Genomic DNA, 25,706 nt, shown 5'->3' on the forward strand with positions numbered 1-25,706 from the left:
AAGAATAACAATGCCAAAAGGAGGACAATCCCCCAAATATTCCTTGCTTCAGCTAACTGTGGTCATGAATGTTTGATTAGTTTTTTAATGAGCTATGTAAACTTTTTTCTTTGTAACAATGCGACCATACTGTAACTATGACTGGTCACAGTGTGAGGCTGCCTCTAAATCAGAGCTGTTTGTTGGAAGTGTGGAGATTTAATGCACATTTCTGTTGCTCTCATCTTTAGTTTTTACATCCCTGTGTCAAATAAAAGTGAGGACTGATATACTTCACTCAGATCCCTTTGTTAATTTTGTTAATTTGGAAAGGGCATGTGTTGCTCTAACAGGACTACACCACTTGTGCAGGATTGTTTGATGCTGTAATTCTCAAGAGTTTTGTTTTGTTTGTTTGTTTGTTTGTTTTTAATTTGTAATTTTTGTGTGGAAAACCAGACCCAGGGGCAGGCTCCAGGCTCCCTCTCCCCTGTCAGCAAACACCCAAAGGATCCAGCTGGGCACGCACCTTGTTACCACAAACACTGCTTGAATCCTGGGGCTTCCTCACTGTTTTGGAGAGAAATCGCGGCAGTGCTGCTGGGCTCGCTTGTGCGCGGCTCTGTGCGGTGCACGGGACTCGGTCTTTGAGGCTCCTTCGGGTTTCTTCCCGTAGCTAAAGGCTGCGCGGTCTTTTACCGACCTTAAACCCCCAGGAGAGTCATTCTGAGGCAATATCCCTGCCTGCGAGGAGGGTCACAACCCCTCTAACCTGCTGGGCGCCCTGAGTTTTTTATTTTTAATTTTTTTTCCTCTCACGTAATTCGCCCCCCCCCCCCCACAGGCGGCGAGAGGTGTCGCAGGGACACCCCCAAAATGGCGGCCGCCTCACGACCGAGGCTGAGGCGGGCGGGGGCTGCCGCGAGGCACGCCGGGAGTTGTAGTCCGCGGGGCGGGGCGGCAGGCGATTGGCTGCGGCGGGCCGGGGCGGCGGGCGGCTTCCGGGGCGGGACTCATTCCTGTCACGGCGGCGGCGAGGAGCGGCGGCGAGGAGCGGAGCGGAGCGGCGATGCCCGAGGCCACCCGGCTGTGCGCCGGCAGCGGGGCGGAGGCGGGCTCCGACAGCCCCATGGAGAGCGAGGCGGCCACGGCCAACGGCCGGCGGCGGCGCAAGGTACCGGGGGTACCGGGGAGCGGCTCCGGGGGGGGTTCCGCGACCGTTGCGGCCGGGCCAGGCCGGGCTGAGCCGGGCTGAGCCTTCCCCGCCCCTCAGGGCTCCGCTGGCGGCCGCCTCAGGCCGGGCCCCGCCGTTGTGCTGCGGTCCAGGGCCGGGCCCCGCGCTGCCCTGAGCCGGGCCGGCCACGTGCGTGGCGGCGTGGCCTCGGCCAGGCCCCCGGGAGGCCTCGCGGCCGCCCCGCAGCCCGGCCACAACGCCCCCGCCGCGGCACCGGGGCTGGGCCCGGCCGGAGAGGTCCCCCCCAGGGGGCTCCCGGCTCCTCCCGAGCCCCCCCCCGGTCCCAGCGCCGCGTGTGCCGCCGTCGGGAAGCCGGCTCCCGGCGGCACATGCGCGGAGGGGGCGGGATTTGGGGTTTTTTCTTCTTTAGGGGAGGGTTTGGGCGAGTTACGTGAGCCTCCGGTGGCCAGCCGGCTCTTGTGAGGAGTTTTTCCGTGCTGCCTCGGTGCCCCGTGGCTGGGTGAGGCGCGGGTTGGTGCTGACGGGCGTGTCGTTCCCCAGAAGGAGAAGAAAGAGAAGAAAGCCAAGCGGCGCGACAAGGCTCAGAAGAGGAAATCGCAGGCGGATGAGAGCGAGCAGTCAGAGGATGAGCTCGGTTCGCCCAAAGTCAAGAAAGCAAAGAGCAGAGAGAAGCAAAACGGTGATGCCGGAGGAGAGAGCCCGGAGAATGCCAGGTTGTCTTCCCTCCCCCTTAAGGCTGCCCGCAAAAAGCAGCCCAGTAATTCCAGCGAAACGTCAAGTGGGGACTGTGACAGCGACCAAGAGCAGGTAAAAGTAATAACTGATTAAAAGTAATAACTGGCTTACCAACAGCTAGCAGGTCAGCTTTCAACTCCCATGCTACAACAAGGTTAAATTTAGAACACGTTATTTCTCTTTTTTTTTTTTTTTTTTCCTCCTTCCCTCTCAATCAGTGAGAACTGTGCAGGAAATTTTCAAGCTGCTTGGCCTGCCGTTGCTGTCGGTTATTTGCAAAAGTTCTAAATTTTGAAAGCGTTGAGGTTCTAGATCAGCGCGCCATGGTTTCCTCCCTTCAACAGTCCGGTGCTGTTGTAGCTGTTGGCAGCTGGTGGTGAGCTGCAGCGAGAGGGTACTTTAATGGGATTCAGCATCGCAGGATGTGACTGTTGTTTACTGTTTGTGTTTTTTTCATGGTGATTGATGCTTCACAAAGCACCCAGCGTTACCATGGATAGGTTTGTCTTCAGCACACTTAACGTTTTAGTCAGTGTGCTGCTACAGTGTATATTGTGGTGATGCAGTAGGTGAATTTGATGATTGACCTCAATTTGTTGCTCTTTTGGGGATCAATTTGTGTACGTGTAAATTTCTGTGCTGTGTTAGGAAGTAGGAGGTTGGCTAGCAAGCTATATTACAACCTACTCTGCTTGGCTGTCAGTAATTGCTTAAAATATAGTCTTAAAATGGAATTAAAAGCTATTGGAGTTCATTTATTTATTTTCCATTATTATAATATTATATTTGAAACTGCCTTAATTTAAATTAGAGACCGCTTTCGTCTAACTGAAAGATGATAGCAAGTAAAACAAAGAAGGCTGTGATATAGTTACTGAAAAACTGACCTTCGTCTACGACACCAGTGTGCATGCCCATATCCTAAACTTTCTGATCGTCATCTGATCCTCACATGTAAAGTTATTTGATTTCTTGTTTACCCAACAGGAGATGACTGAAGAGCAGAAGGAGGGTGCTTTCTCCAATTTCCCTATTTCCAAAGTGACTGTTGAGCTTCTGCAAGGTAACTTGAAATAACAGATATAAGCTCAAAAAACGTTGAGAAAATTTTGGTTAAAAGTTGTATCACTGCAAGTAAAAGAAAATCAGATATATTTAGCATCTCTGACAAGAGTTGTATGATTTAATATGAGATTGAGAGGAGAATTGATTTTGACTAGCATTTTATTTGAAGGTAAGAGATCTTTTTATTTTTTTTTTTAGCTAGGAGGGGAGAGTTACATAAAGAAAATCATGGTGTTTAAAGACTTCTATTATAGGCTAGTCTCTGGTGGTGTGAAGCAGGGGAGAGTAAGAGAGGCAGTCTCAGGGTGCTTGTTAAAAATGGCTCTGTGGTTACACAAAGCAGTGGAGGAGATGATATAGTCCTGACTTACTGTAGAATTGTGGGATATCCTGCTTGGGATGACCTCTGAAATGTACGTGAGAAGACTTTAAATGTGATTGTGCTAAGGAAGTCTGTTCTGTTCGCATTGTCACAGCTCGAGGAGTGACGTACCTGTTCCCTGTGCAAGTGAAGACCTTCCACCCAGTGTTTTCTGGCAAAGATGTAATTGCTCAAGCACGAACTGGAACAGGGAAGACATTCTCTTTTGCTATTCCCTTAATTGAAAAGCTTCAGGCAGACTCGCAGGAAAAAAGAAGAGGCCGTGCACCGAAGGTAACTTAGAATGCTGGTTTTGCTGTTGTCTAATGTCAGAGTGATTCACAACGTTAGCCCCCTGGAAAAGTTGTTCACATTTGTGCAGGGATAAGCTAGCTCACATTCTTTGCAAGCTTTGAAAGCTTCTTTGAAAGTTATATTCACTGGGGCTTTGTCTGCATCCTGTGATGCCTCATGCCCTCCGACTGAGATTAAAGAGCACGGTAGCTCTATCCACTCAACAACTGCTTTTTCTGCTTACAGGGAGAAAAAACTAGAGGGGTTCAATGCATCTCTAGGTAGTCTTGGCCAGCCATCTTACCTGTTTCACCCCACTGGTCACTGGATGATTGTTTTTTCTCCCAAGTTAGATCAAAATAACAACTCTCTTGATTGATAATAGCTGTCTGCTTAAGCATGTTTTTTTTTTTAAGCACATAAATAGCAGGAGATTTAAAAAATTTAAGTAGGACCACCGCCAGATGTTAAAAATCCTGCTCCAGAGAATGCAGATTTAATTATGAGCTGTCTGCTTTCTTCTCAGGAATGTTTATTTTACCAAAAATCTTAAGATACCTTCCAAAACTAGAATGGCCAATGCCTATTGTCATTTCACCGTGGAATTTTTTGTCAGCTTAATTCATCTTGTCACCCATCTCACAGGCTACCTAAAAGTTATTCCATAACTAATACTAGCTGCTTTATCTGCATCTGGCCGTCGTGTTGGCTGTCGCACTGGGAACACTGACTTAAGATTCAGTGCAGTCTTACAGAGAAGGGAAAGCTTTCATCAAGGGAGTTAGGAATATCAGAAGAGAACAGATTTCAGGCCTTTATCCAGCATAGTATGCTGCTTACTTTTTTATAATGTGTGTCAATGATGAAAGATATAACAGGACAAGGATCTTAAAGGTCCTTCTGTCAAGCCTCTGTTGCTAGAAAGTATCAAAAAAAAAAAAAGCTAAAAAGCTTACCCAACTTCTTCAGTCTTGTACTCACACAATATATGCACATGCAGAAGATCTGTAGCTGATCTGATGTGTTCAAAAGCTGCAGTTTAGAAACTTCAGTGTGTTTCCTAATCTTTGTTTAGATAACTCTTACATGCTTTTTTTTTTTTTTTTTTTTTTTTTTTTTTTTTTTAATGGTATAGTGGTTGGGCCTAAACTGTTGGCAAAAGTCTAATGTGTTTTGGTAGAAGCTGTGTTGAGAGAACACCTTTTTGTCATCCTTCTGTCTAGGTACTGGTTCTTGCTCCAACAAGAGAGCTGGCAAACCAGGTTGCCAAAGATTTCAAGGACATAACGAGAAAGCTCACGGTAGCTTGTTTTTATGGAGGAACTCCATATAATGGACAGAGTAAGTGACACATTGCTAATAATTGAAATGTCAATTGACTGATGTGTTTAAGAAATGCACTCGGGTCTTACCAAATGCAGCCTTTAGCTCAAGCCCTGGGGGACAATCGTGGAGTATTCAGTGAGTGGCTCAGAATATCTCTTTATGATGGGAAATTACTATAGCTTTCAGTTAGCGTCTTAATGTTCCTTGTCTACTGATGTACTTTTAACCGAAGTTACTGTGTCGTGTTTATAGGGAGTCAATATATACACGTATATTATGTGTACAGGATGTCGTTAGGGATATTTTTTTTCTTTTTTCCAACAGAACTTTGTGGAAAAAATATATTCAGTAATTCAGATAGTCAGAAGTGTTTTTTTTTCTTAATCTGGTTAAATCAGTCAGATGACTTGGAAAGATCTAACTATTTCCCAAGCATGTTCAAACAAGTTATTTGCTAAGTACGTTAAGTCATGAGGAGAAGCAAGGGAGATGACGAACCTCTTTTTTCCTTCAGGGAGAGCAGCAGAACTTCTGTCTTACCAATTTTGTTATTTTCCCAGTTTTCTCCTCCTCTTCATCACTTGTTACGTTTGTTAGGAAAGTACACGAGTTGTTTAAGAAGCTGTTGATTCATTATTACTTGGCTACCGTGTCTCTCTAATGTATAGAATGCTCATTAGTCCACTGCTAACTCCTTTTCTGCTCCTTCCTGTTTATCAGTTGATCTCATTAGAAGTGGAATTGACATTTTGGTTGGGACACCTGGTCGAATCAAAGACCATCTTCAGAATGGCAAGTTGGACCTCAGCAAGGTGAAACATGTTGTCCTTGATGAAGTTGACCAGATGTTGGACATGGGATTTGCTGAGCAAGTGGAAGACATTTTGCGAGTTGCGTACAAGAAAGGTAATCTCGATAGTTAAACAAATAGTAGGACATGTAAGGAATCTTTTAGTCTGCTAAAACCGAAGAATATTTTTCTGAAAGTTGTAATGTGACTTTATTTAGAAAGACTAAAAAGTGTATTCTAGGAAATGTACTGTACATGTATAGTGTCAGAAAGTGTTGTGAAACTGGGAATCACTCATAGGACCTTTGCAGAGCTTGAAATCCAATACCTAGGAGCCTGTAGGTAACTTTATTTGGCACCTCTCGAGAAGTTTTTCTTGGACTTTTTCCAGTTGAAAGGAATTAGAAGCTTTTTACCCTTTTTATCACTTGAAAGCAGGCTGTATTTTAGCTCTAAGTAACTTCTTCCTCTAATCTTGAAAAATACTTTTAGTTTCAAGAGTACTTTTCCGTGGTGTTGGTAATGCATGAATTGAAAAAAATAATTTTCCTTCTATGTCTTAGATAGTGAGATTTGACCTTTGCAAGATTTGTAATAAGTGTGTAATGAACTAGTATACGTCCATAAAATGAAAGATACTAAGGTTGTGATTTTTTTTTTTTAAGATTCTGAAGACAATCCCCAGACGCTACTGTTTTCTGCAACTTGCCCACATTGGGTGTATGATGTGGCTAAGAAATACATGAAGTCTAAATATGAGCAGATTGACCTAATTGGGAAAAGAACTCAGAAGGCTGCTACAACAGTAGAAGTGAGTAATCTGTCTAATGTCAGTGTTTTCAGGCCTCATCACTTTCTCTTTTCAACACAAATAGTCATCCGTTGACATAAATGGTACCATCTGAGGTACTTTATCAGGGGTGATGTTGAAAGTTTGTTTTTAGAATGAATTTTTAGGCAAAGGACACATTACAGCTACTCAAACTGTTGCTAGGTTTAGAAACTCTCATATTCTCACAGTATCTTCTAACCTTATAGGCATCTAGAGCAGAGCGACAATCCAGTTATCAGTTATATTGATATTCAGAGAGAAATTCAGCGTGTCTGAATCTCTCTGAATTGTGAGCCAAAGGCATGCATCTGTGGACTGTCATTTTTTCAGAATCATAGAATCACCTAGGTTGGAAGAGAGCTCCAACATCACCGAGTCCAATCTACTTTTTACTGTAATTACTTCACTTAATATTAGACTGATCATGTTGTACTTGTAAGGGACATAGGGGTTTTGCATGTTCTGGGAATGTTTTGCCCATCAAGAAGGTGTGTAACTCGTTAGTATTTCTGTGTTTTCAAATTTCATATGCTTTAAAGAAACTTGTGGGTTTGGTGTAAGCTAAAAACTGGAATTCTTTTCCACAGCATTTGGCTATAGCGTGCCACTGGTCTCAGAGAGCTGCAGTTATTGGAGATGTCATTCAGGTCTACAGTGGCAGCCTCGGGAGGACCATTGTCTTTTGTGAGACCAAAAAGGATGCGAATGAACTGGCTCTGAATGCTTCCATCAAACAGGTATTTCATCGTCTGTGTTAGGTAACACAGATAGATTGACCCTGTACTGATATTAGACCTTCGCTGAGTAAGTTTTGGAGAGACTTTGAAAGTGAATGATGCGGGCTTTTGCAGGTGGTCAGATTGTTTTGAACCTGCAAAACCTTAAACAAATGGTTGGAAGTTCTCAGCATTATAGTTTTCAGGACTAGGCTGCTCTAACAGATGCTGGACTACAAAGGGTTCTTTTTTCTTAAGAAAAAAATGTCTTTTCATTGATGTTAAATGAAGCAGTTGTGAGCTGTTTTGTTTTTCTTTAGAGAGAACTGTCTCTCTTGGATTAAAACACGGAAACAAACTCGGAGAGCTGCTAGGATGACAGGTCGTGGTACTGGAATAGCAGCTACTGAGCTAGGATGCTGATGTTAATTAGTGTAGTCAGGAGGCCCCAATTAGTGTTTAGAGCAGTAGTACACCAGAGGCTCTATCTGTGTCTCATTAATGTATTTGTTAGCTGTTTCGAAGAGTTTAAAGATGCATGCGCAGGAAGAATTCCATCTGCCGTGTCCTGTGAGTGAGCTGCAGTTTATTCCTGAGGTTTGTGGTGCAGCACACTAGAGCACGCTAGCACTGGTGGAATACAACCTGCTGATGGAGCAGTGCAATGTTGATACGTTGTGGCACTGGCACTGCATGCTCCTCTTTGGTGGTGGTATCACAGCAACTACTTCTGGATGTATTTTCACCAGGGAGATGGGTTAACTTATGTCTAAAAAAGCTGTAGAGTATTATATTCCTACGGAAAGCAGAACCTTTTTCATCTGCCACTACTGTGTTCAGGAGTGTTTCTCCCGCACTCCTAGATGCCCTCACTAGCAGCTAAACCTGAGCGTGGAGCCTTATCCTGCGTTACTGGTGGTGGTAGTGATATCATAGCTTGCATAGGCAATGCAGAGCTCTGATCTTGGCAGGTAAGAGAGGAAATCATTAGATGTTTCTGGTTTTGCATATTGATATTCACTAACAGAATATATGCCTCTTCCATTTGTGGGGCAGCATTAATTTAAAACTGTGAAGAAGTTTTTGAATTCTGCGGTGTCTGTAGGATTGCTTTAGTATTTTTTTTTTTTTTAAATCACTTTGTTTACATGAGGAAAGTGTGGAAATCAACTACAGAAAAGAGGTGAAAGGAAGTGGAAGGAAGAGAAAATGATTTCTGTACGTTTTAGTCTTTGCACTTGTTGCTGCTGTGATACAGAAGGAACTTTCAGAATGTTTAAATAAAAACACCCTACAGTTTATTTTCTTAAGTAGTACTTGTGTTTTAATCCTTTAATTTGTAGTGGGGGAAATTAATATTCTAAGAGGGATTAAAAAGCAACACAATTTTGGAAAAGATACCTAAACAAATACGTGAAGGCCTGAGAACATTATTGGAAATGGCTTGCTTTTAAACAGCTAAGCCTTGCACAGAGGATGTGGGTGGAAAGCTGGGGCATAGTTGTTTTCATGGGTCACAGTAGTTAGAGGTGGAGGTAAGATATGTTGCTGTTGTTTCCATACCTTTGTTAAAGGTATTTGGTACATGAATAAGAAGCACTGAGGAAGTATCGTAAGACATCTAAAGTATAAACTGGCAGTGTAGTTCTTCTGTATCTTGCTATACAGTGTGTTCCATATACCAAGATATTGTTACCAAAAGTGACCATGAAAGGGAGAACTGTTTTGAATTTTGGTACAGTCCTATAATAATACTGTTTTTTTTTCTTCAGGATTGCCAGTCATTACATGGTGACATTCCTCAGAAGCAAAGGGAGATCACGCTGAAAGGTTTTAGAAACGGTGCCTTTAAGGTTCTGGTTGCAACCAATGTAGCTGCCCGGGGTTTAGATATCCCTGAAGTTGACCTGGTTGTACAAAGTTCACCACCAAAGGTAGGTTGGGTGTCTCATGACAATAGTCTTGATAGTATAATGATAATCGTCTTGTTTTCAGATAGTAAATGTTGTCAAGTGATGGTGTTCACTACAGAGTTTATGAGCATTGCATTTGAGGGTAGAGAATGTCCTGATATAAAAAAGTAGTTTATTTGAGGATTTTTCAGTGTGCATCAGTCCCTAGAATATGTAAAGATGCTCCTTACGATGCTGCCTTTTAAGGCTGTCTGAAGCCTCTCACTGCAAGGCCGTATATGGTAGTTGCAAGTCTGGAAGCAGTGAACAGTGGGGAAAAAAGCTTTTTGTTTTGCAAGAATGATTAATGAAGTAGGGGCACATGTGAGAAGGAGACCCCAGCAGTCGGAACATTGGCCGAAGTTATGAGGGTTTACAAGAAACTCAGTAACTGTGCTCACAAGTTGATATGCAAGACAGGGAATTGAATTGTTAGAGGCGTACACACTTAATGTTTTCTCATGTTCTCTGTGGTAATGGCAAAACAAGACCTAATTGAGCTGTGCTCGTGATTCTGTCTTTCCAACCATGCTTTCTGGGCATTAATGGGAAAGGTTATTCTTCTGACTTAAGTGATATAATGGTTTTTAATTTAATTCTCATTTGTAATTACTGTGTATTGTTCAGGCTTATCAGTAATGACTTCTAATTTATATGAATGCAATGAGTTGATTAAATTGCAGTGATAAGTCATAAGGCTATTTATTTTGAAGGATGTGGAGTCCTACATCCATCGCTCTGGACGCACAGGACGAGCTGGCCGGACTGGGATCTGTATCTGTTTTTATCAACGAAAGGAAGAAAATCAGTTAAGATACGTGGAACAAAAAGCGGTAAACCACAGTTTTCTTCTGTTCATGAGCACCCAAATGTAATGTGTTAGGGCAGCGCATAAAATCCTCATCTCACGTTTTGTTCATGTAGCTCAATGACAGAGTACACCATCTAAAGCATCCCGTTGAGGTTCAGTTACCTTGCAGAGTTTGGGTACGTTGTAGGCTGCTGTGAAGCAGGCACTGCACTGCAGATTCTCATGCCCACGCTTTTTCAGCACATGCCATAAGACTGTACTCATGGAAATGAGAAGAGGAGGCTGGGGGGAATGCTAGCAGGTTTTCCATTCAGTGTTCACCCTGGTTTATGTGATGAATGATTATCAGACGTGCAGATTTATTGGTATCTGTTACTTCCCAGCACTATTCCATACAATAGTTTTCTCACTAAGCATTCAGTTGAAATGAGATGGTTTAGTCACAGACATGTAAAACTTAGGCTTGCCTTTAGAAAGGCAACATAACTCATACTTTAATTTTAGTCTGGTTTACTTGCATTTATAATTCTGTTTAGAATTTGTAGGCCTTCATTTTTGCTGGAAAGTATCAAAATAGTCTATTCACTTCTGTTTAAGGCCAGTAGATCACCTAAAAACCATTTATGTGCCAGGTCAGTTTAAGTTATTTTCCTGTAATTATAACCTTGTAATTTTTACTAACAAAGTAGGGATTTGAAAACTTAAAAGCACAATAAAAAAAAAAAAAGATTTAAATGGTTGTTTCATTGGAGTCCAACGCTGTTTCTTTAAAAACTGAATTATTTATAGTTTGCAACTTTAATTTGTATTTTGCTTTATGAATTTCAGGGCATTTCATTCAAGCGTGTTGGTGTTCCTTCTGCAACAGATATAATAAAAGCTTCCAGCAAGGATGCTATCAGGTGACTCAAGCCTTATTGTATCTTCTTATCTTTTTAGTTCATAAGGGCTGTTTTAGATTGTTCATTGCCATTTCGGAGCTCATCACTATTAAAGTCTTGGACTACTATTCTTATTTATGCTCCAAAGCTAAATCGCACCTCTGTGCGATTTTTTTTTTTTTTTGTTCTCCTTGACTAACAATTTTGTTTGGTTGGTTTTGTTTAGATGTCTGGATTCTGTTCCGCAAAGCGCTATTGATTATTTCAAAGAATCTGCTCAGTTGCTGATACAAGAAAAGGGACCAGTTAATGCTCTGGCTGCAGCTCTAGCACATATTTCAGGTGCTACTTCAATTGAACAGCGCTCCCTGCTGAACTCGGATGCTGTAAGTGCATATAGCTTAATGTTCATCCTGAATTTGAAGAAAAAAATGAAACCACCACAAAAACACCTGTATTTTGTAAAAATAATTGTCTCCTCATTCTCCGTATGGGAACTAAGAATATAGGGGCTATAAATATGCATGTTTGCCTGCAATGGGAGCCATTTGAAAATGTAGTTTATAGACTAAATCAGCAGGTTTCTCATGTCTGATAGATGAGCTAAAGCCTATTCCTCTGACTGAATGGAATATGCCCAATTTCTTATTCTTTAGGGATTTGTTACAATGATACTGCGCTGCTCTGAAGAAATAAACAACATGAGCTATGCTTGGCGGAAACTTCGAGAACAGCTTGGTGATGATGTTGATAGGAAGGTGAACAGAATGTGCTTCATCAAGGGAAGAATGGTAAGCTTTTTTTTGAAATTTTATTTCTGCTACTGTAAGAAAGTTAGAGCAGAGTGGATAGTTGGGCTTTTCTTCCCCCATTCCAGACTCTGATAAAAGACATGATCCTCTGACTCACGGGGCCTCAATCTTATTAGTGGTCAAGCCTTATTAGTGGTCACCTCAGCAGCTTTAGGGCTCTGCTCCCCAGATACCTCCTTAACATAAATGTGCATGTCCAGAGGGGCAGCAGTACAGGTAAAACATACCAACTGTGTTGCTGTGTAATAGAAGCATAAAAATCCACATGAAAGGAAGTAGACTGTGCATTTTGGAAGTACCAGAAGGGGGGAGAGATGTGAAAAAAGCAGGTGTTGGTGGTATCTAGTTCAGCAAATCATCAAAATCCTAGCACATCTATATGCCAGTACTGAGGATACCGACGTGTGATAAACTAGAAAACTTGAAACAAAGGGCAACCTACACTTCGGCAACAGTTTAAAGATTATTTAAAAAATAAAATAAAAATTTTAGCTGCTGTGTGTATTCTCTTTTACATTTGATCTTTGTGTAAAAGTTAACCTGCATGTCTTGACTTACAAATTTCATATATAGGTTTACAAGGTTTCCTGACAGGACACTTTAATTTTAAATTTGACCTTGAGGGGATGGTTCTTTATGCCAGTGAACTATTTGACTGTTTCTGAGCTTTTCTGATGTATCCCTCACACTTAGTATTCAATGCTGTCTTAATTGGTGAGATTTCTTTTATTGCCATTGCTTCTATCCCTCTGATCACAGCCTTGTTTTACGCTTGATGTGTGGAACACAGTCTTTCCCTACCTGATGGCTTTCCCTACCTGAGCTGTAATTGATAGTCAAATTGGTCCTTCAGACAAATAGTTGCTTTTTAACATATGACTTATGGATTGTACTTAATCTGTATGTACTTAAATCTGTATGTAGTTTATTGTACTTAACCTGTTTAACTTCAGGGAGATCTTTAGTCTGAACCTAACTGTTCAATTTCCTGGATGTATACATTTCTTAGTATAGAAAAAAAAATCTGCTTTGAGAGAATTTACAAAATGTGTGATGCAGAAGCTAATAGACCACAGTTTGGAGTGGAGAGGGTGATAAGCTTGTTAAAGAACAAAATCCATGAAGTACTGGCTATGCAGAGAAAAAGTATTGTATATCTGAGCAAAAAACATTAAGGAAGTACCAGTGTTGGTGATGTGTGAAAAACTGATGCAACTCTTCCAATGTTCAAAGATTTTGAAGCATCCTAAGTCAACATAATAACTTGGAAATGTAAAACTTCAGTTTAATACCTAGGTCTGTAGGTTCTGTTATACTTCTTTTTAGTTGCAATCAATTCAAAGGTTAGATTTGTATCCACTGAAATTATTTTCTCTTTGTAGGGTGTTTGCTTTGATATTCCTGTGGCAGACCAAAAGGAAATAGAGGTACGTACTTCACTGGAGTTTCTGCTAACAGCAGACTGTAGATGATGCTGGCTGTACTGGGTTAGGCTGAAAATGTTATCTAGCTTGTATCCTGCCTTTTCTGGTGGCCAGAAGGGCTGGCCATAAGGGAACAGAGGAACAGAACAAATAGTGTCCTTTTCCTAAACTATTCCTGCCTGCAAAAATGTGTAGCTTGAAACATTTCTACTGAAACAAATGGTGATATGAACAATCTACCCCTTCTTACTGCTGCTGAATTGCTCTCTGTAGGTAATGTGTTTCACTTAAAGATCCTTTTTTTCCATTCTGCCCCCTGCTGCTTTTCAACCAGAATCTTCTCCCCAGAAAAGTGAATTTGAGATCAGGTTTTAGTCTGGCAGAGTTAGCATTCCCGTGCCAGAATTTCCTAGTCTGTGGAGATCCCTCTGCATCTCCATACCCTCGTACCCCAGCATTTGTTCCTAAACCAATTTTTAGTTCTGGATTAGAGGGGGGGATCATGGATGGGAGGGTGGGAACTGTTGGATCAGTAATAATTCTAGTGGTATCCCTAATAAGTGGGAGGTGGGGGAAGAGTTTACTGGTAAGGGCTGCTCTGTAAATCTCTAAAGTGGGTTTTGATTCTGTTTTATGGTATCTGAGGTGCAGTCAGGTAGCTGTAGCTTTTATGCTTAGTTTTGAAACTAGTACTGACAAACAAACCTGAATACCCTATATTTGCTAACAGACTTTTCCTTGTTCAATTGAGCAAATATAATAATTAGGAAATGCACTGTATTTGCGTTTCTGGAATATAACTTGATACATGTGACTTTGTTGCACTAGGGAAAATGGGAAGACTCAAAACAGTGCCGTTTGTGTGTGGCGAATGAATTACCTGAGTTAGAAGAAACGCAGCGAGGAGGAGGAGGAAACAGCAGAAGCTTCTCCGGCTCCAGGAATGGGGGGCGGCGGGGCGGCTCTGGAAGAAACAGATTCAGAGGCAGAGGCCAGAAGCGGAGTTACGACAGAGCCTTTGATCGTTAACTTCGACAATCCCAAAGTGGGAAAACGGAACTGCAGTATTTTATAAGATGTTAAAATAGGCTGTTCCTGGGCGTTTGTACCACTTTGAGAAACATTCAGTTCTTTTCTTCAGTACTACTTTGGTCATAAGCAAGATCATGTTCATTTTGGGGGAAAAAGAAGAAAAAGCAGGTGTTGTTTCCTTTCTTTCGCATTTGCCATCCCAGCCGTGTGACACCTCAGCCCGTGTTCCGGAGGACGGCTGTCGCATCCAAACCTCTAGCCTGGCTCACCGTATAATGTATAGATCTTACCCGCTGGCCAAACCTGTACATTTCCAGAAAAAAAAAAAAAGACGTAAAAAATAAAATGTTATTTTACGAAGTGCTGGTGTCTGTCGGTTTTAAGGCAGAAAGGGGAGCGGCGTGAGGCGCGCTGTGCTTGCTGAGGCGCCGCCGGGCGTCCCGGCGGGCGGTGCGGGCGGAAGGGGCGGGCGGCGCCGGGCTGTGGGGCCGCATGGGCGGCGTGTGGGGCCGCGCTGCCCGCCTCGGCGTCCCCGCAGCCTCCCGGGCGGCGGCTCCGAGCTGCGGCCGGCGGCGGGGGCTGTGCTGGGCGGCCGCGGGCCGGCCGGGCCCGCTGCTGCTGGTGGCGGCGGCGGCGGCGCTGCCCCGGGTCTGGGCGCCTCCCTTCCTGCGCGCCGGGGCGGGGCGCGGCTCTTGGTGCTGCCCCGCTGGAGCCCGATCCAGCGCCGAGCTGTGCGGGGAGCGCCCCGCAGCCATGCCCGCCGCCGGTCCTGCCGCCAGCCCCGGGGAGCCGCAGGCGCCTGCGGCCGCCGAGCCGCTCCGCAGAGGCCGCAGGAGGAAGGCGAAGGTGGGAGAGGGAGGGAGGGAGGGAGGGAGGGAGCGGGGCTGCCCGCACGTGGCGCCCCGGGCGGCCATTTTGTGCCCCCCGCGCTGAGGGGGACGCTGAGGGCTCATGGAGGGCGCTGAGGGGACGCCTCGGGTGGCTGACGGCTGCTTTGTGTCCTCAGGGTGAGAGCGCCGAGAAGAAGCCGAAGCGCCGGGAGAAGCTGAAGCGCCGCGGCCAGGCTGAGGGCGACCAGGCGCAGCCTGAGGAGAGCGGGCTGGGCGATGGCGAGCTGCAGCCCCCCCTGCCCAAGAAGGCGAAGAAGCGGCTGAAGAGCAGCGGTGGGGCTGAGGAGAGCGGCACCGTGGGGCTGGGCAAGCCTTCCTCGGCTCTGAGGGATGGCGAGGCAGCACAGAGCGTGGCCAACGACGAGGTGGATGGAGAGCACGACGGCGACTCCGAGGTAGCAACTGCCCGCAGAGCCCTTGTCTCGCCTAGTTGGTGTCCTGGTGGTAACGAGTTGGCTTAATAACGTGCTGGGCGCCATGTGGAGACGCGGTGTGTGAGGAGCATTTGGCTGCTGCCGTAGGTAGCATTAGGTGCTGCTCTCCTTAGGCTCAGAGCAGCAGCTTTGGGGAGCCCCTAGCGCGATGCACCAGGCTGTGGTGGGTGAGTAAGGCGCAGCAGCACGTGGAGCAGCACGTGGCAGCTCTCTGCGTGTCCTGCCTTCCTCCTCGTGGCAAATGCTAAACTGTTTGGAGTGTCCAGCAGCGGAGGAGGCTGGCTAGCAGGAAGCAGCTGGCATATATTGGCTTGTCTTCCCATAGCAATTCATTCTGTGTCCGACAGCGCGAGGGTTTCTTCCTGATTGCACAAGCAGATCCCATCTGAGAAACGTGCACTGCTTTGTGCTCTGATGGCACTTTCTCTCTGGAAGGCTCTGCAAAGAAGTATTTGGCAGGGAGTCTGGAAAGGACGGTTACTTAATTCCTTCTCCTTGAGATCTCCTTGCCCAGATTTGGGGCATCTGGAGCCCCTGAGCCCTGTATACATGTGTGAGTGGGCACTGCAGCTTGCCACCCTCTGTCTGAGTCCTTCCACGTGTAATTTTCTCTCTCATGTTTAAGTTGGAAATGTTAATCCAGGGTGCGTTTTGTACATGGGTATAGTGATGTCACCTCTCTGATCTTTGAAGCAGAAAACTGAATAATGACTTTTAGCTACCTATCTAATGGCATGCAGAGTTAAGCTATTTGTGTAGCGTACCAAGGAGATTTGGTTTGCTCAGAAATTTCTGCTTAACATAGTAAATTCTGATACCAAATATATTTTGCTCACAAAAAGTTTCCTGATTATTATTTCAGTTGAGCCAGTCGAGACTGACAGCAAGTAGTTTCTGTTTTGTGACATGCTGAGCATAACTGTATGATGTGATGGGTCACAAATACGTGGAACGAGTGTTTGTTCCCATTCTTTTGCTATGGTGCACGTGTATCTGACTTAGGGATGAGATGACAGTACAGATGGGTTTGAACATATTGCAGGTTATAAGCAGGAAGATTTGGTAGCACAGAGTTCATGCTGATTTAAAAACATGATTTACTTGTATGAATTCCTTGTACCCTGTGACTGGTGCAGCCTGTGTCACCTTGCCTTCTGATACAGTGTGGCTGGAGTCGAGTTGCCTGCTTTACAGCGATGACATTTTTGTTTCTGAAGTACCTGCATTTCAAGGCCTTTCTTTTATTTTAATTAGAAAGGAGGTAGCTGGTACAACTGTGCCAATAAAGCAAATAGACAGCTTTTCTTGTGTGGGTATGTGGGTTATGCTATTTGATCGTATTTCAGGACTAATAAGTTTTCTTTTATCCTTTTAGGAGCTGACAGAGGAAGCAAGAGAAGGTGCTTTCTCCAATTTTCCTCTCTCCAAAAACACCATCAACCTTCTCAAAGGTTAGTTAACGTGGCAAAATAAATTTCTGTAGGTGTTTGTTAGGATTGTGCTCTGTGACTACTCACCTTTGCATTTGGGGGTGGAATACTTGATCTAGAGTAGGAGTGAAAACCAACAGGTGTGTGTGTATTTCTTCTAACTTGGTACCTCCCGTGACGTGCAGGATTTGGCAGGATGTGACTCACGTACTCAGGCTAGTTCTGTGTGAAGGATCCTAACTGTTAGTCAAGTTTGCAGCAGATTCAGCAGCATTTAACCAAATCTCTTTGGATTACCTTGCAGCTCGAGGTGTGACGTACCTGTTCCCTGTGCAAGCGAAGACTTTTCAGCCCATATATGACGGCAAAGACCTAATTGCTCAAGCTCGGACGGGAACCGGGAAAACCTTTTCTTTTGCTATTCCGCTGATTGAAAAACTTCAGAGCGTCACACAAGATGAGAGAAGAGGACGTTCACCAAAAGTAACTTACCACTTAAGGGTTAACACCAAAACTTTTGAGTAGGGCAGATTTCAAAAGTGATTTTGTAAATGCTTTGTTGACTTGTTTTTCCTTTATTTGTGTTCCTAATACTGAACACTTTCCTCAGGCCAGGAGCTACAGTGTGGCTGAGGTTTTGTAGCATCTCGATGATAAAATGTTTCGTATTTGAGGTTCCTTATGATGTCCAGACTCCTGTCCTCAGGAATTTGGTGTGTGGCTTTGGGGTTCAGTCCCCTGCCTCTGTAGCAGTTGTGTCAGCTGGACTCTTCAGAACTCAGTGAGGTTTTCTTACTGTAAGTTTGGTGATGATAATTTTGTTTTTCCCCTGTGTCTGGAGATGCAACTGAATGGATTCAAGGGGTATTTGTGTTTTTACTTGAGCATGATATTGAATCTATAACCAGGTATCTGTAATCAGATATCCTATTCCCACATCAATGAGATGTGTGTATTTATCTTGTGACTGAAAAGCTGTGACAGTCTACAGATCCGTTGCCTATTTTATCCTTCTTTATTTTAAAGATGATGGTGACGTAAGATTTGAAATACTACTGTCCGAAAGAGTTCTAGTAATTAAATCATTTATCACTTTGTTCTTAAAAGGAAGCATGGGTGAAAGGAAAGATATTGGAGGAGGGCAGGTAGATGGAGAAGGAGGGTACATGGCTGGAGTACTTCATGCTGTGTATGATGTCAGATCTTACTATGCCAAATTGTCCAGTGACTGTTTTTGTCCTTTCACGTTGAACTGTGCCTTTGTTGCCTTCAGTAATTTTACTGAAGTGTCTGTTTTATCTGGTGTTAAGAAAAAAACATCACCATTCTACATCTTAGTTATCTTGTAATGCGACAAGTGTAGCATAAAAAGGGGATTACAAACTGGCAAGAATTGGAGAGCAACAGGCAAAAAATCAGAGCAGTTCTGCAGCGTGGCTTCCTTGTCTGACATGAAGTAAATCCTGTTCTTTTTGCATCCTTTCCTGAGCGCAGCTACATTTTTGTCTTTTCTTTCTCTTTCCAGGTGTTGGTTCTCGTCCCAACAAGGGAACTGGCCATTCAGGTAGCCAGAGACTTCAAGAATCTCACAAAGAAACTGTCAGTGGCTTGTTTTTATGGAGGAACTCCATATAAAGCACAGTGTAAGTAAACACTAAAACTCATGGATGGGAGTTGTCTTCCTCCAAATGTATTTCGTGAGTAAAACTGGCTTTTTTCCCTGTCAGAGTTTCACTTCAGGCAGCCATGACATTGCTTTCAAAGGAATTACACAGCCTGAGTTGAATTATTTCCAATAAACCGTCATTAAAAAAAAAGAAAAAAAAGATTATAGGTCTGCAAGTGTCTGATCCTCCTGATTACTTCTTTATTGTGGGTTTATGCATGTTGTAAGTGGACATACACTGGGACTGGATGAGTGTCCAAGGACTGTATGTGCAGGTGGCTCCATAAATTTCCATAGAAGTGACTGAAAGAAATAAATAATTTAGCTAAAAAAAATCAAGCTTTTTTTTTTTTCTGTGATAAAGCTATGGAGGTTTCTAATGCCATCACATGGCAGTAATGCCACAGTGCTTCTATGCAGAGACAAAAGCTGCAGGAAAGTGCAGCTTTTTGGTTAGAAGGTTAGAAGTTTTGCTGTGTACTGGTTGTTTTTTTTTATTTTATTTTTTTTCCTCTGTATTCTGACACAGTTGTTTTTGTCTCTTTTCTTGCAGTTGATCTCCTTAAAATTGGCATTGATATTCTAGTGGGAACTCCTGGGCGGATCAACGACCACATTCAGAATAGCAAGCTGGACCTTTCCAACGTGAAGCATGTTGTTTTAGATGAAGTTGATCACATGTTAGACATGGGCTTTGCCGAGCAAGTAGAAGAAATCTTAGGATTTGCTTATAAAAAAGGTAAATGCAGATATTAGGAAAAGAATAGGGGACGATGCAGAAAACACAGTTATACTATCCTCAAAACTGGTGGTGCTCCCCAGGTTGAATCCTTTGTGTGATGCTAATATAAAAGCACGGAGAAAAGGATAGGATTCAGAGCAAGGTGTCAGATGGCTGATGGGCTGGAATGACGTATTTGGGAGGAGAGAGGGGGAAAAAAAGGGGAAGGAGGACGAAAGAGGAGAAGAAAAAAACACTATTTTTTTAGGTTTTACACAAAGCCCTAATGTTCCTCATTCTGAAAAAGATGACTGGGTTTAGGGTTAGTTGATCCTTGTACAAGTAATATTTGTACAAGTAATATTCTAAAAAAGGAAATCTGTAAAGGCTTTGTAAGAGTTATAATTCATCCTTTAAATCTTTTTTCACAACTGGAAAGTAAATTGCAGGGAATAATACTTTTGCAATGTGTGTTTCTACCTCTCTGATCCTGTGGAGCTATGGAGGTAGGTTAAACTTTTTGAAGATCCCCTTCATTTGTTAAACTGTTCTTACGAGGAGTTGTCTATCTGGTTTTATATTTTTTCCCATGATTTGCAAAGTGTCCTTTTTAGCCCACTGTTCTCCCTTTGTATGTAGCCCTACTGTCCACAACCAGTAAGTATTGGAACACTGGGCAAAGAGGAACTGAGTTTTTCAGGTATGAGAGGGACTTCAGGCATGGTCTGAACTATTTTAGCTGAAGATCTGGATGAGTCTTGCATTTCTTTTAGGTGAGGTGAAGGATTCAGCGTAGTCAAGTTCAAATTACTGTAATCTTGCCTTTGGTTTCTAAAGGGCTTTAAAAATATTTTAATCTCTTCTGAGTTTTATTGTAGTTGACTTACTGCACATGTACACTTCTCAATTTGAGAGAATTCAAATTGATTTTTTAAAAGAATTGATTTTTTAAAATCAGACCTCAAGTTTGAGTCCGCTGTGATGTCTGAAATTGGTGGTCTTTCCTGCCAGGTTCTGAGAACAACCCTCAGACGCTGCTGTTTTCTGCAACTTGTCCGCACTGGGTGTACGATGTTGCAAAGAAATACATGAAAGATGAATATGAACAGATCGACCTGATTGGCAAGAAGACCCAGAGGACTGCCACCACTGTGGAAGTGAGTGAGTCTGGTGCAGAGCGCTATGGTGCTGAGAGCATGTGGCCTGGGTGAGATGGGTTCTGCGGTGACTGTCCAAAGTGGAAAGTGGGGGTGTGGAATGACTTTTCCCTTGATTGACACGTGAGTTTTTAAAGCAAAGATTTCACTTAGGGCCTGTAGTTGGCAATTTAAAAAATAAAGTACAAACATACTACAATTGAATTAATTGTGTCTGCTTCTTTCCCAAACAGCACTTGGCTATACAGTGTCGTTCATCTCAGAGAGCAGAAGTTCTTGGCGATATCATTCAAGTCTACAGTGGGAGCCGTGGGCGAACTATCATCTTCTGTGAGACCAAAAAGGAGGCAAACGAGTTGGCTTTGAATTCTTCTCTCAAGCAGGTACTGGGGTCAACAGAAAGCAGCAGTTAAAGATTGAAGACTCAGTTAAAGTTAAAAACTCAGGGGTTGAACATCCTGGAAGAAACATGAGGTTGGAACCATGTGGATGGAGGTGTTTCTGTGTGTGGTCTTAAGATGTCTGAAATCCATGTCTAAAAGTAGAGCTGTGCATTTAAAATACACTTGTGGCTGTTATTATGTGATTATTGCTGTGGCTTTAAAATCATGCAGGATCAGATCAATGGAAAATACACAGCTAATGCTGACCAACCAGGAAATACTGTCTCTCTTCCCAGCAGTGGGAAGGCATGTTTTGCCCAGTATTTGAAAAATGTCACATACAGAATATCTTCAGATGTTGCAGGCTACACTTCCTCATTAAATGACATCGTAACGGTTTGTGTCTCTGACAGGATGCCCAGTCATTGCATGGTGACATTCCACAGAAACAGAGGGAAGTTACCTTAAAGGGCTTCAGAAATGGTGTGTTTGAAGTTATGATTGCAACCAATGTAGCTGCCCGTGGTTTGGATATTCCTGAAGTTGACCTGGTTATACAGTGCTCACCACCAAAAGTAAGTCATTAGGGGAAAAAGAAAGTGCCTGTTTGTTTGTTTGTTTGTTTTTTGTGGCAGAATAGTTAGGAGTTCCTTATTTTGCCGTGTGTATGTTCTGATTCACCAATGAAGTGGATTTTTTTACATGCAGCCCTACAATTTCCTAATTAAGCTTTTATATTTGAGCTCTGATTAAAGTAAAAGCTAGGCTTTTCTGTTACTCTGCTAAGTCTTACAGTAGCTTTTGACATTGTTTCAGTATTCCTGAATCCTTTCTGAACACTTTTAGATGGAGTTTGTAACAATACTAAAATACTCTTGTAGCTTTTTTCTTTTGCAACTCCATTGGAGCTTTTTACTTTTAAAAATGTGTACTAATAGTATTTGTTAAACCCAAGGTATTACATCTCCAGTGGTTAGTGTGTAGATAAAAGTTTGGGTATAGAAATGTATCTTTCCTTAGGCTTCTGAATTAAAATTTAGCTTGCACTTTTTGCTCGTACATTGTATAAATGTTGATGGTTTAAATTAGACAAGTTTTTTTCACGTTAATATGAATTTTTGAAGGATGTTGATTCCTACATCCATCGTTCTGGACGCACGGGTCGAGCTGGCCGGACTGGGATCTGTATTTGTTTCTATCAGAGAAGAGAAGAAGACCTGCTGAAACAGGTTGAGCAGAAAGCGGTGAGTTCTGCTTTGGACTTCTTAATGAAATGATTCAGGTCCTAAGAAGACAGTGGTACTCTTGGACTTTGTAACCACAAGCTGCTGAGGGCTGCATGAGGTCAGCATGGGAGTGGGTAGGTCTGAAATGCTGGTATTTGTTAAGTGTTGGTAAATGATTTTGTATCAGCTTATTCTAACGTCTCATGAGTTTTTCCCATGCTGGCAGTACTCTGTTACTGGCAGGAGGCAGACTGTGACAGGAATACATGAATGAGACCATGCCTTTTGTTACAGTCTGCTTGTATATTGGTGGAAAGTAGCTCCAGATTAACCAAGGCAGTGACTTCCAATCTTTATTCTAGCTTGCTAGCTATTCTAGCTTTACTTTTTAAGTAAAGACTGTTGGGGCTATAAACAACAAATGAAAGAGGTCCTAGTAATGTGACTCAGGTAGGGTTGAACGTGTGGAGTGCTGAAAATACCTTTAACTGCAATTTGTTTTCTTGATTTCAGGGGATTACGTTTAAGCGGATAGGTGTTCCCTCTGCTACAGATATAATTAAAGCGTCGAGTAATGATGCCAAAAAGTAAGTTTCTCTGTCTGTTCTTAAAAGACATGTAGAGTTCATGCCAGCAGCAATGCTGCTAATGTGATTTTAAAGAACAGACATGTATGTGAGCATCTTTCCCTGTGTAGTAAAAGTCAGCTGCTTGCATGTGGACACTGACTAGTTTTCTTAAGATGATATCAGTAAACCTGTGTGCTTGAATGTCAGCCTTTTCAGAGAACATAATCTTCTGTTAAATCCTTGCTGAGATTGACCTGTGTTTAGAACATCAGTAATCTATCAAAGGCAGAACAAGAAATTACTGTCATGTGGGGAAACTGGTTCTGTCTGCTCAGATGGTATACAGTAGCAGTGCTTAAAGAGCAATACTTTGTAAAATGAAGAATTCCACTACAGTAGTGAGTGTACTGTAGCCCCATCCTGTGTTTTTCTGTCATTTTATTGCCAAGGGTTGTTGTGCTTTTTATTCCATGCAGCTCTGTTTACACTTGCTGCCCAGTTGGTGGAAATTGCATTGACAGATTTTTGTCATTAGCGAGATGATTGGCATGGTGTTGGGTTCACCGTGTACTTAAAAGCGGTGGGAAGTGCTGGTGTACCAAAAACAGCACTAGAGAAGTAACTGTTCTCAGTTTCCCAGCTTATTCTTATTCCTTCTCCCAGAACTAACCAATTTGATCAGCTTTCCCTGAGAGCAGAAAGTGCCTTGCTCCAGCCCAGCAGTGGTATTGTAGTGGTTTGTTCCTCTGGTGAACTAAACACAAGGGATCCTCGGATCTGCTAGCAACACTTCCTGAACCTTTCCTTGCTGTTTTTATCAATGCTCTAGGTGTATAGAGGCCATTCCTCCTTTTGCAATAGACTACTTCAGGCAGTCGGCTCGAGAGCTCATAGCGGAAAAAGGAGCGGTTGATGCCCTGGCAGCAGCTCTGGCCCACATTTGTGGAGCATCTTCCATACAGCAGCGCTCCTTTCTCAACTCAACTGCGGTAAGCAGCATTATACCTGCAGTAATAAGAGTGGATAAACAAATTACTTGAGTCCAGTACAGCTGTGGCATTTTCTCTTAAGGCTCTTTCAGTAGGGTTTCTTACAGCTGTTACCTCCTCCTGTTTTGTTTCTTGTTAACCGAACTCAGCTCTTACTTGCCCACTGCAGGAAATCTAGAAACTTGAGATCATTTAGTAAATTTTCATGTAATGAGACCTAAAAGAATTGCTCTAGAGATCTAAGTAACAGAAGACTTTGATACTATAAAAGAACTTAATGAAATTTCACAAGCCGATAGGTTGGTTCTTGCTGTTGTTGTTTTCCTTTCTCAGGGAGCATCTTGCATTTCTGCATACTTCAAGCAGGTCTAACATACAATTAATTACCTGATTTCAAAGAAATCCTGGCAGGTGAAAAGTACAGTCCTCCTTTTTCCTGATGCATCTGGGGAGAACTTGGCACAGTTTATTGTGTAGTAATACAGTTTCAGAAATAGCATGTGACTGGACTGTACTTCTCGTATCATTTTTTTAATGCCCTTGGCAGCTGTAACTTTATTTATTGAATAAACATCTCTGTTTCTGGCTAAAATACAGAAATGCTATTGGCTTTTCATATCAATGGGCACTCCTAGGTAAAATGTATACCTTTAGCTTAAGAGGCTTTTTAGTTGCTTTACTTCTGGGAAGCTGGTCCCTTAGGATTCTTTCAGGTTCTTGCATAGTTCATTATGGTTAGTCCAACGAAACGTATTTGCAAATGTCTTTCTCTGTTTCTTCTGAAGGGCTATGTGACCATGGTGTTAAAGTGCTCAATAGAAATGCGTTCCATGAGTTACGCCTGGAGAGGACTAAAAGAACAGCTTGGTGAAGAGATAGATGACAAAATATCTGCAATGCGCTTCCTTAAGGGGAAGATGGTAAGATGGAACCCATCCTTTGGGAAGGAGGGATGGTGGTGTGGTCCATGTGTGTGTTGGTATATATGGCCAGATTCTACAGGCGTTGGGACAGGAGTTCTGAAGTACCAGTATAGAAGTGTTCATATCTCAGTTGCATGTGCTGCCTGTCTGGAGTTTTGTTGTCTTGGTTATGTTTCTGGAAAGCAAATGCCTATTTTTGGTTTTTAATTACTTTTTTCTCCTATAGGGGGTGTGCTTTGATATCCCTGTTAACGAACTGAATCACATACAGGTATGTTGTTTTTGGAACCTTTGGAGGGATAAATGAAGTTAAGTGTTTGGTGATTGTCATACATCAGATTGAATATTGGGTGGTTTGGGGAGATCAGGTTTGTGATTTAACAAGGACATTGCACGGAGAGATTGCAATGAGAGAATACTCATTTCAGTGCTCATCCTATAAGCTGATTTTCATTAAACACAGTCATATGTTCTTGGCTGCTCTGGGTTTTGATCTCTCTGGTGTATTGGAGAGTTGCGTCACTTAAAAGAGTTTTCTGTGGACTTCAGTTCTTTTTGTCCGTTGGTTGCTCTGCATGGCGGTGATTTGGGAAGGAGATGATGTGGGAAGGCTGTAGTTGATGCCTGTCCTTTTGGGGCTCTGCCGAGCTGTTTTATCATGGCTCGGTCTCGCCGGGAGGTGCTGGTGCATTCGGTGCCATTGGGCTAACAGTGGCGGGCGTGACGTGGGGCTGCTGTGTTTGCAGGAGCGGTGGCAGGACACCCGGCGCTGGCAGCTGGCGGTGGCGAAGGAGCTGCCCGAGCTGGAGGAGCAGCCCCAGGAGGGGAGCCGGGGACCCTCCAGGTTCGGGGACGGCGGCTTCAGGCGCAACGGCAAGTTTAACGGCGGGAGCTGGGGACGGCGCTTCAACAAGTCCTCCGATTAACCTCTGCCACAGCTACGGGACTGAGCTGGTTTTTACCAAAAAAATTAAAAAAAGTTTTTAAAAAAATAATATAATAATACTAAACGGGGCGCTCCTGCGTGTGTTTCCTGAGGGCGGTCGGGGCGCCGCCTCCTGTCAGCGCGGCGGGGCTGAGGCGGCGGCCGCCATCTTAGGGGGCGGAGGGAGG

General features: G+C 43.3%; 2 protein-coding genes across 2 annotated transcripts; both read left to right on the forward strand.

Moving 5' to 3' along the window:
* The first annotated feature begins 1,006 nt into the window (after window positions 1–1,006).
* On the forward strand, window positions 1,007–14,550 carry LOC116491479 (nucleolar RNA helicase 2-like). The gene is made up of 15 exons (XM_032191465.1): window positions 1,007–1,153; window positions 1,715–1,981; window positions 2,897–2,972; window positions 3,451–3,629; window positions 4,853–4,970; window positions 5,676–5,861; window positions 6,411–6,556; window positions 7,165–7,314; window positions 9,066–9,227; window positions 9,959–10,078; window positions 10,885–10,958; window positions 11,164–11,323; window positions 11,594–11,728; window positions 13,132–13,176; window positions 14,002–14,550. The coding sequence occupies exons 1-15, from the start codon at window positions 1,049–1,051 to the stop codon at window positions 14,200–14,202; spliced, it is 2,124 nt and encodes a 707-aa protein (XP_032047356.1). The 5' UTR covers window positions 1,007–1,048; the 3' UTR covers window positions 14,203–14,550.
* LOC116491258 (nucleolar RNA helicase 2-like) lies at window positions 14,340–25,602 on the forward strand. Its single transcript, XM_032191116.1, has 16 exons — window positions 14,340–14,482; window positions 14,631–15,051; window positions 15,212–15,490; window positions 16,905–16,980; window positions 17,264–17,442; window positions 18,485–18,602; window positions 19,179–19,364; window positions 20,358–20,503; window positions 20,737–20,886; window positions 21,300–21,461; window positions 22,011–22,130; window positions 22,626–22,699; window positions 23,511–23,670; window positions 24,456–24,590; window positions 24,820–24,864; window positions 25,340–25,602. The coding sequence occupies exons 1-16, from the start codon at window positions 14,340–14,342 to the stop codon at window positions 25,517–25,519; spliced, it is 2,574 nt and encodes an 857-aa protein (XP_032047007.1). The 3' UTR covers window positions 25,520–25,602.
* The last annotated feature ends 104 nt before the right edge of the window (window positions 25,603–25,706 follow it).

The sequence above is a fragment of the Aythya fuligula genome, chromosome 7 (assembly GCF_009819795.1).
Source record: "Aythya fuligula isolate bAytFul2 chromosome 7, bAytFul2.pri, whole genome shotgun sequence".
Classification (NCBI taxonomy): Eukaryota; Metazoa; Chordata; class Aves; order Anseriformes; family Anatidae; genus Aythya; species Aythya fuligula.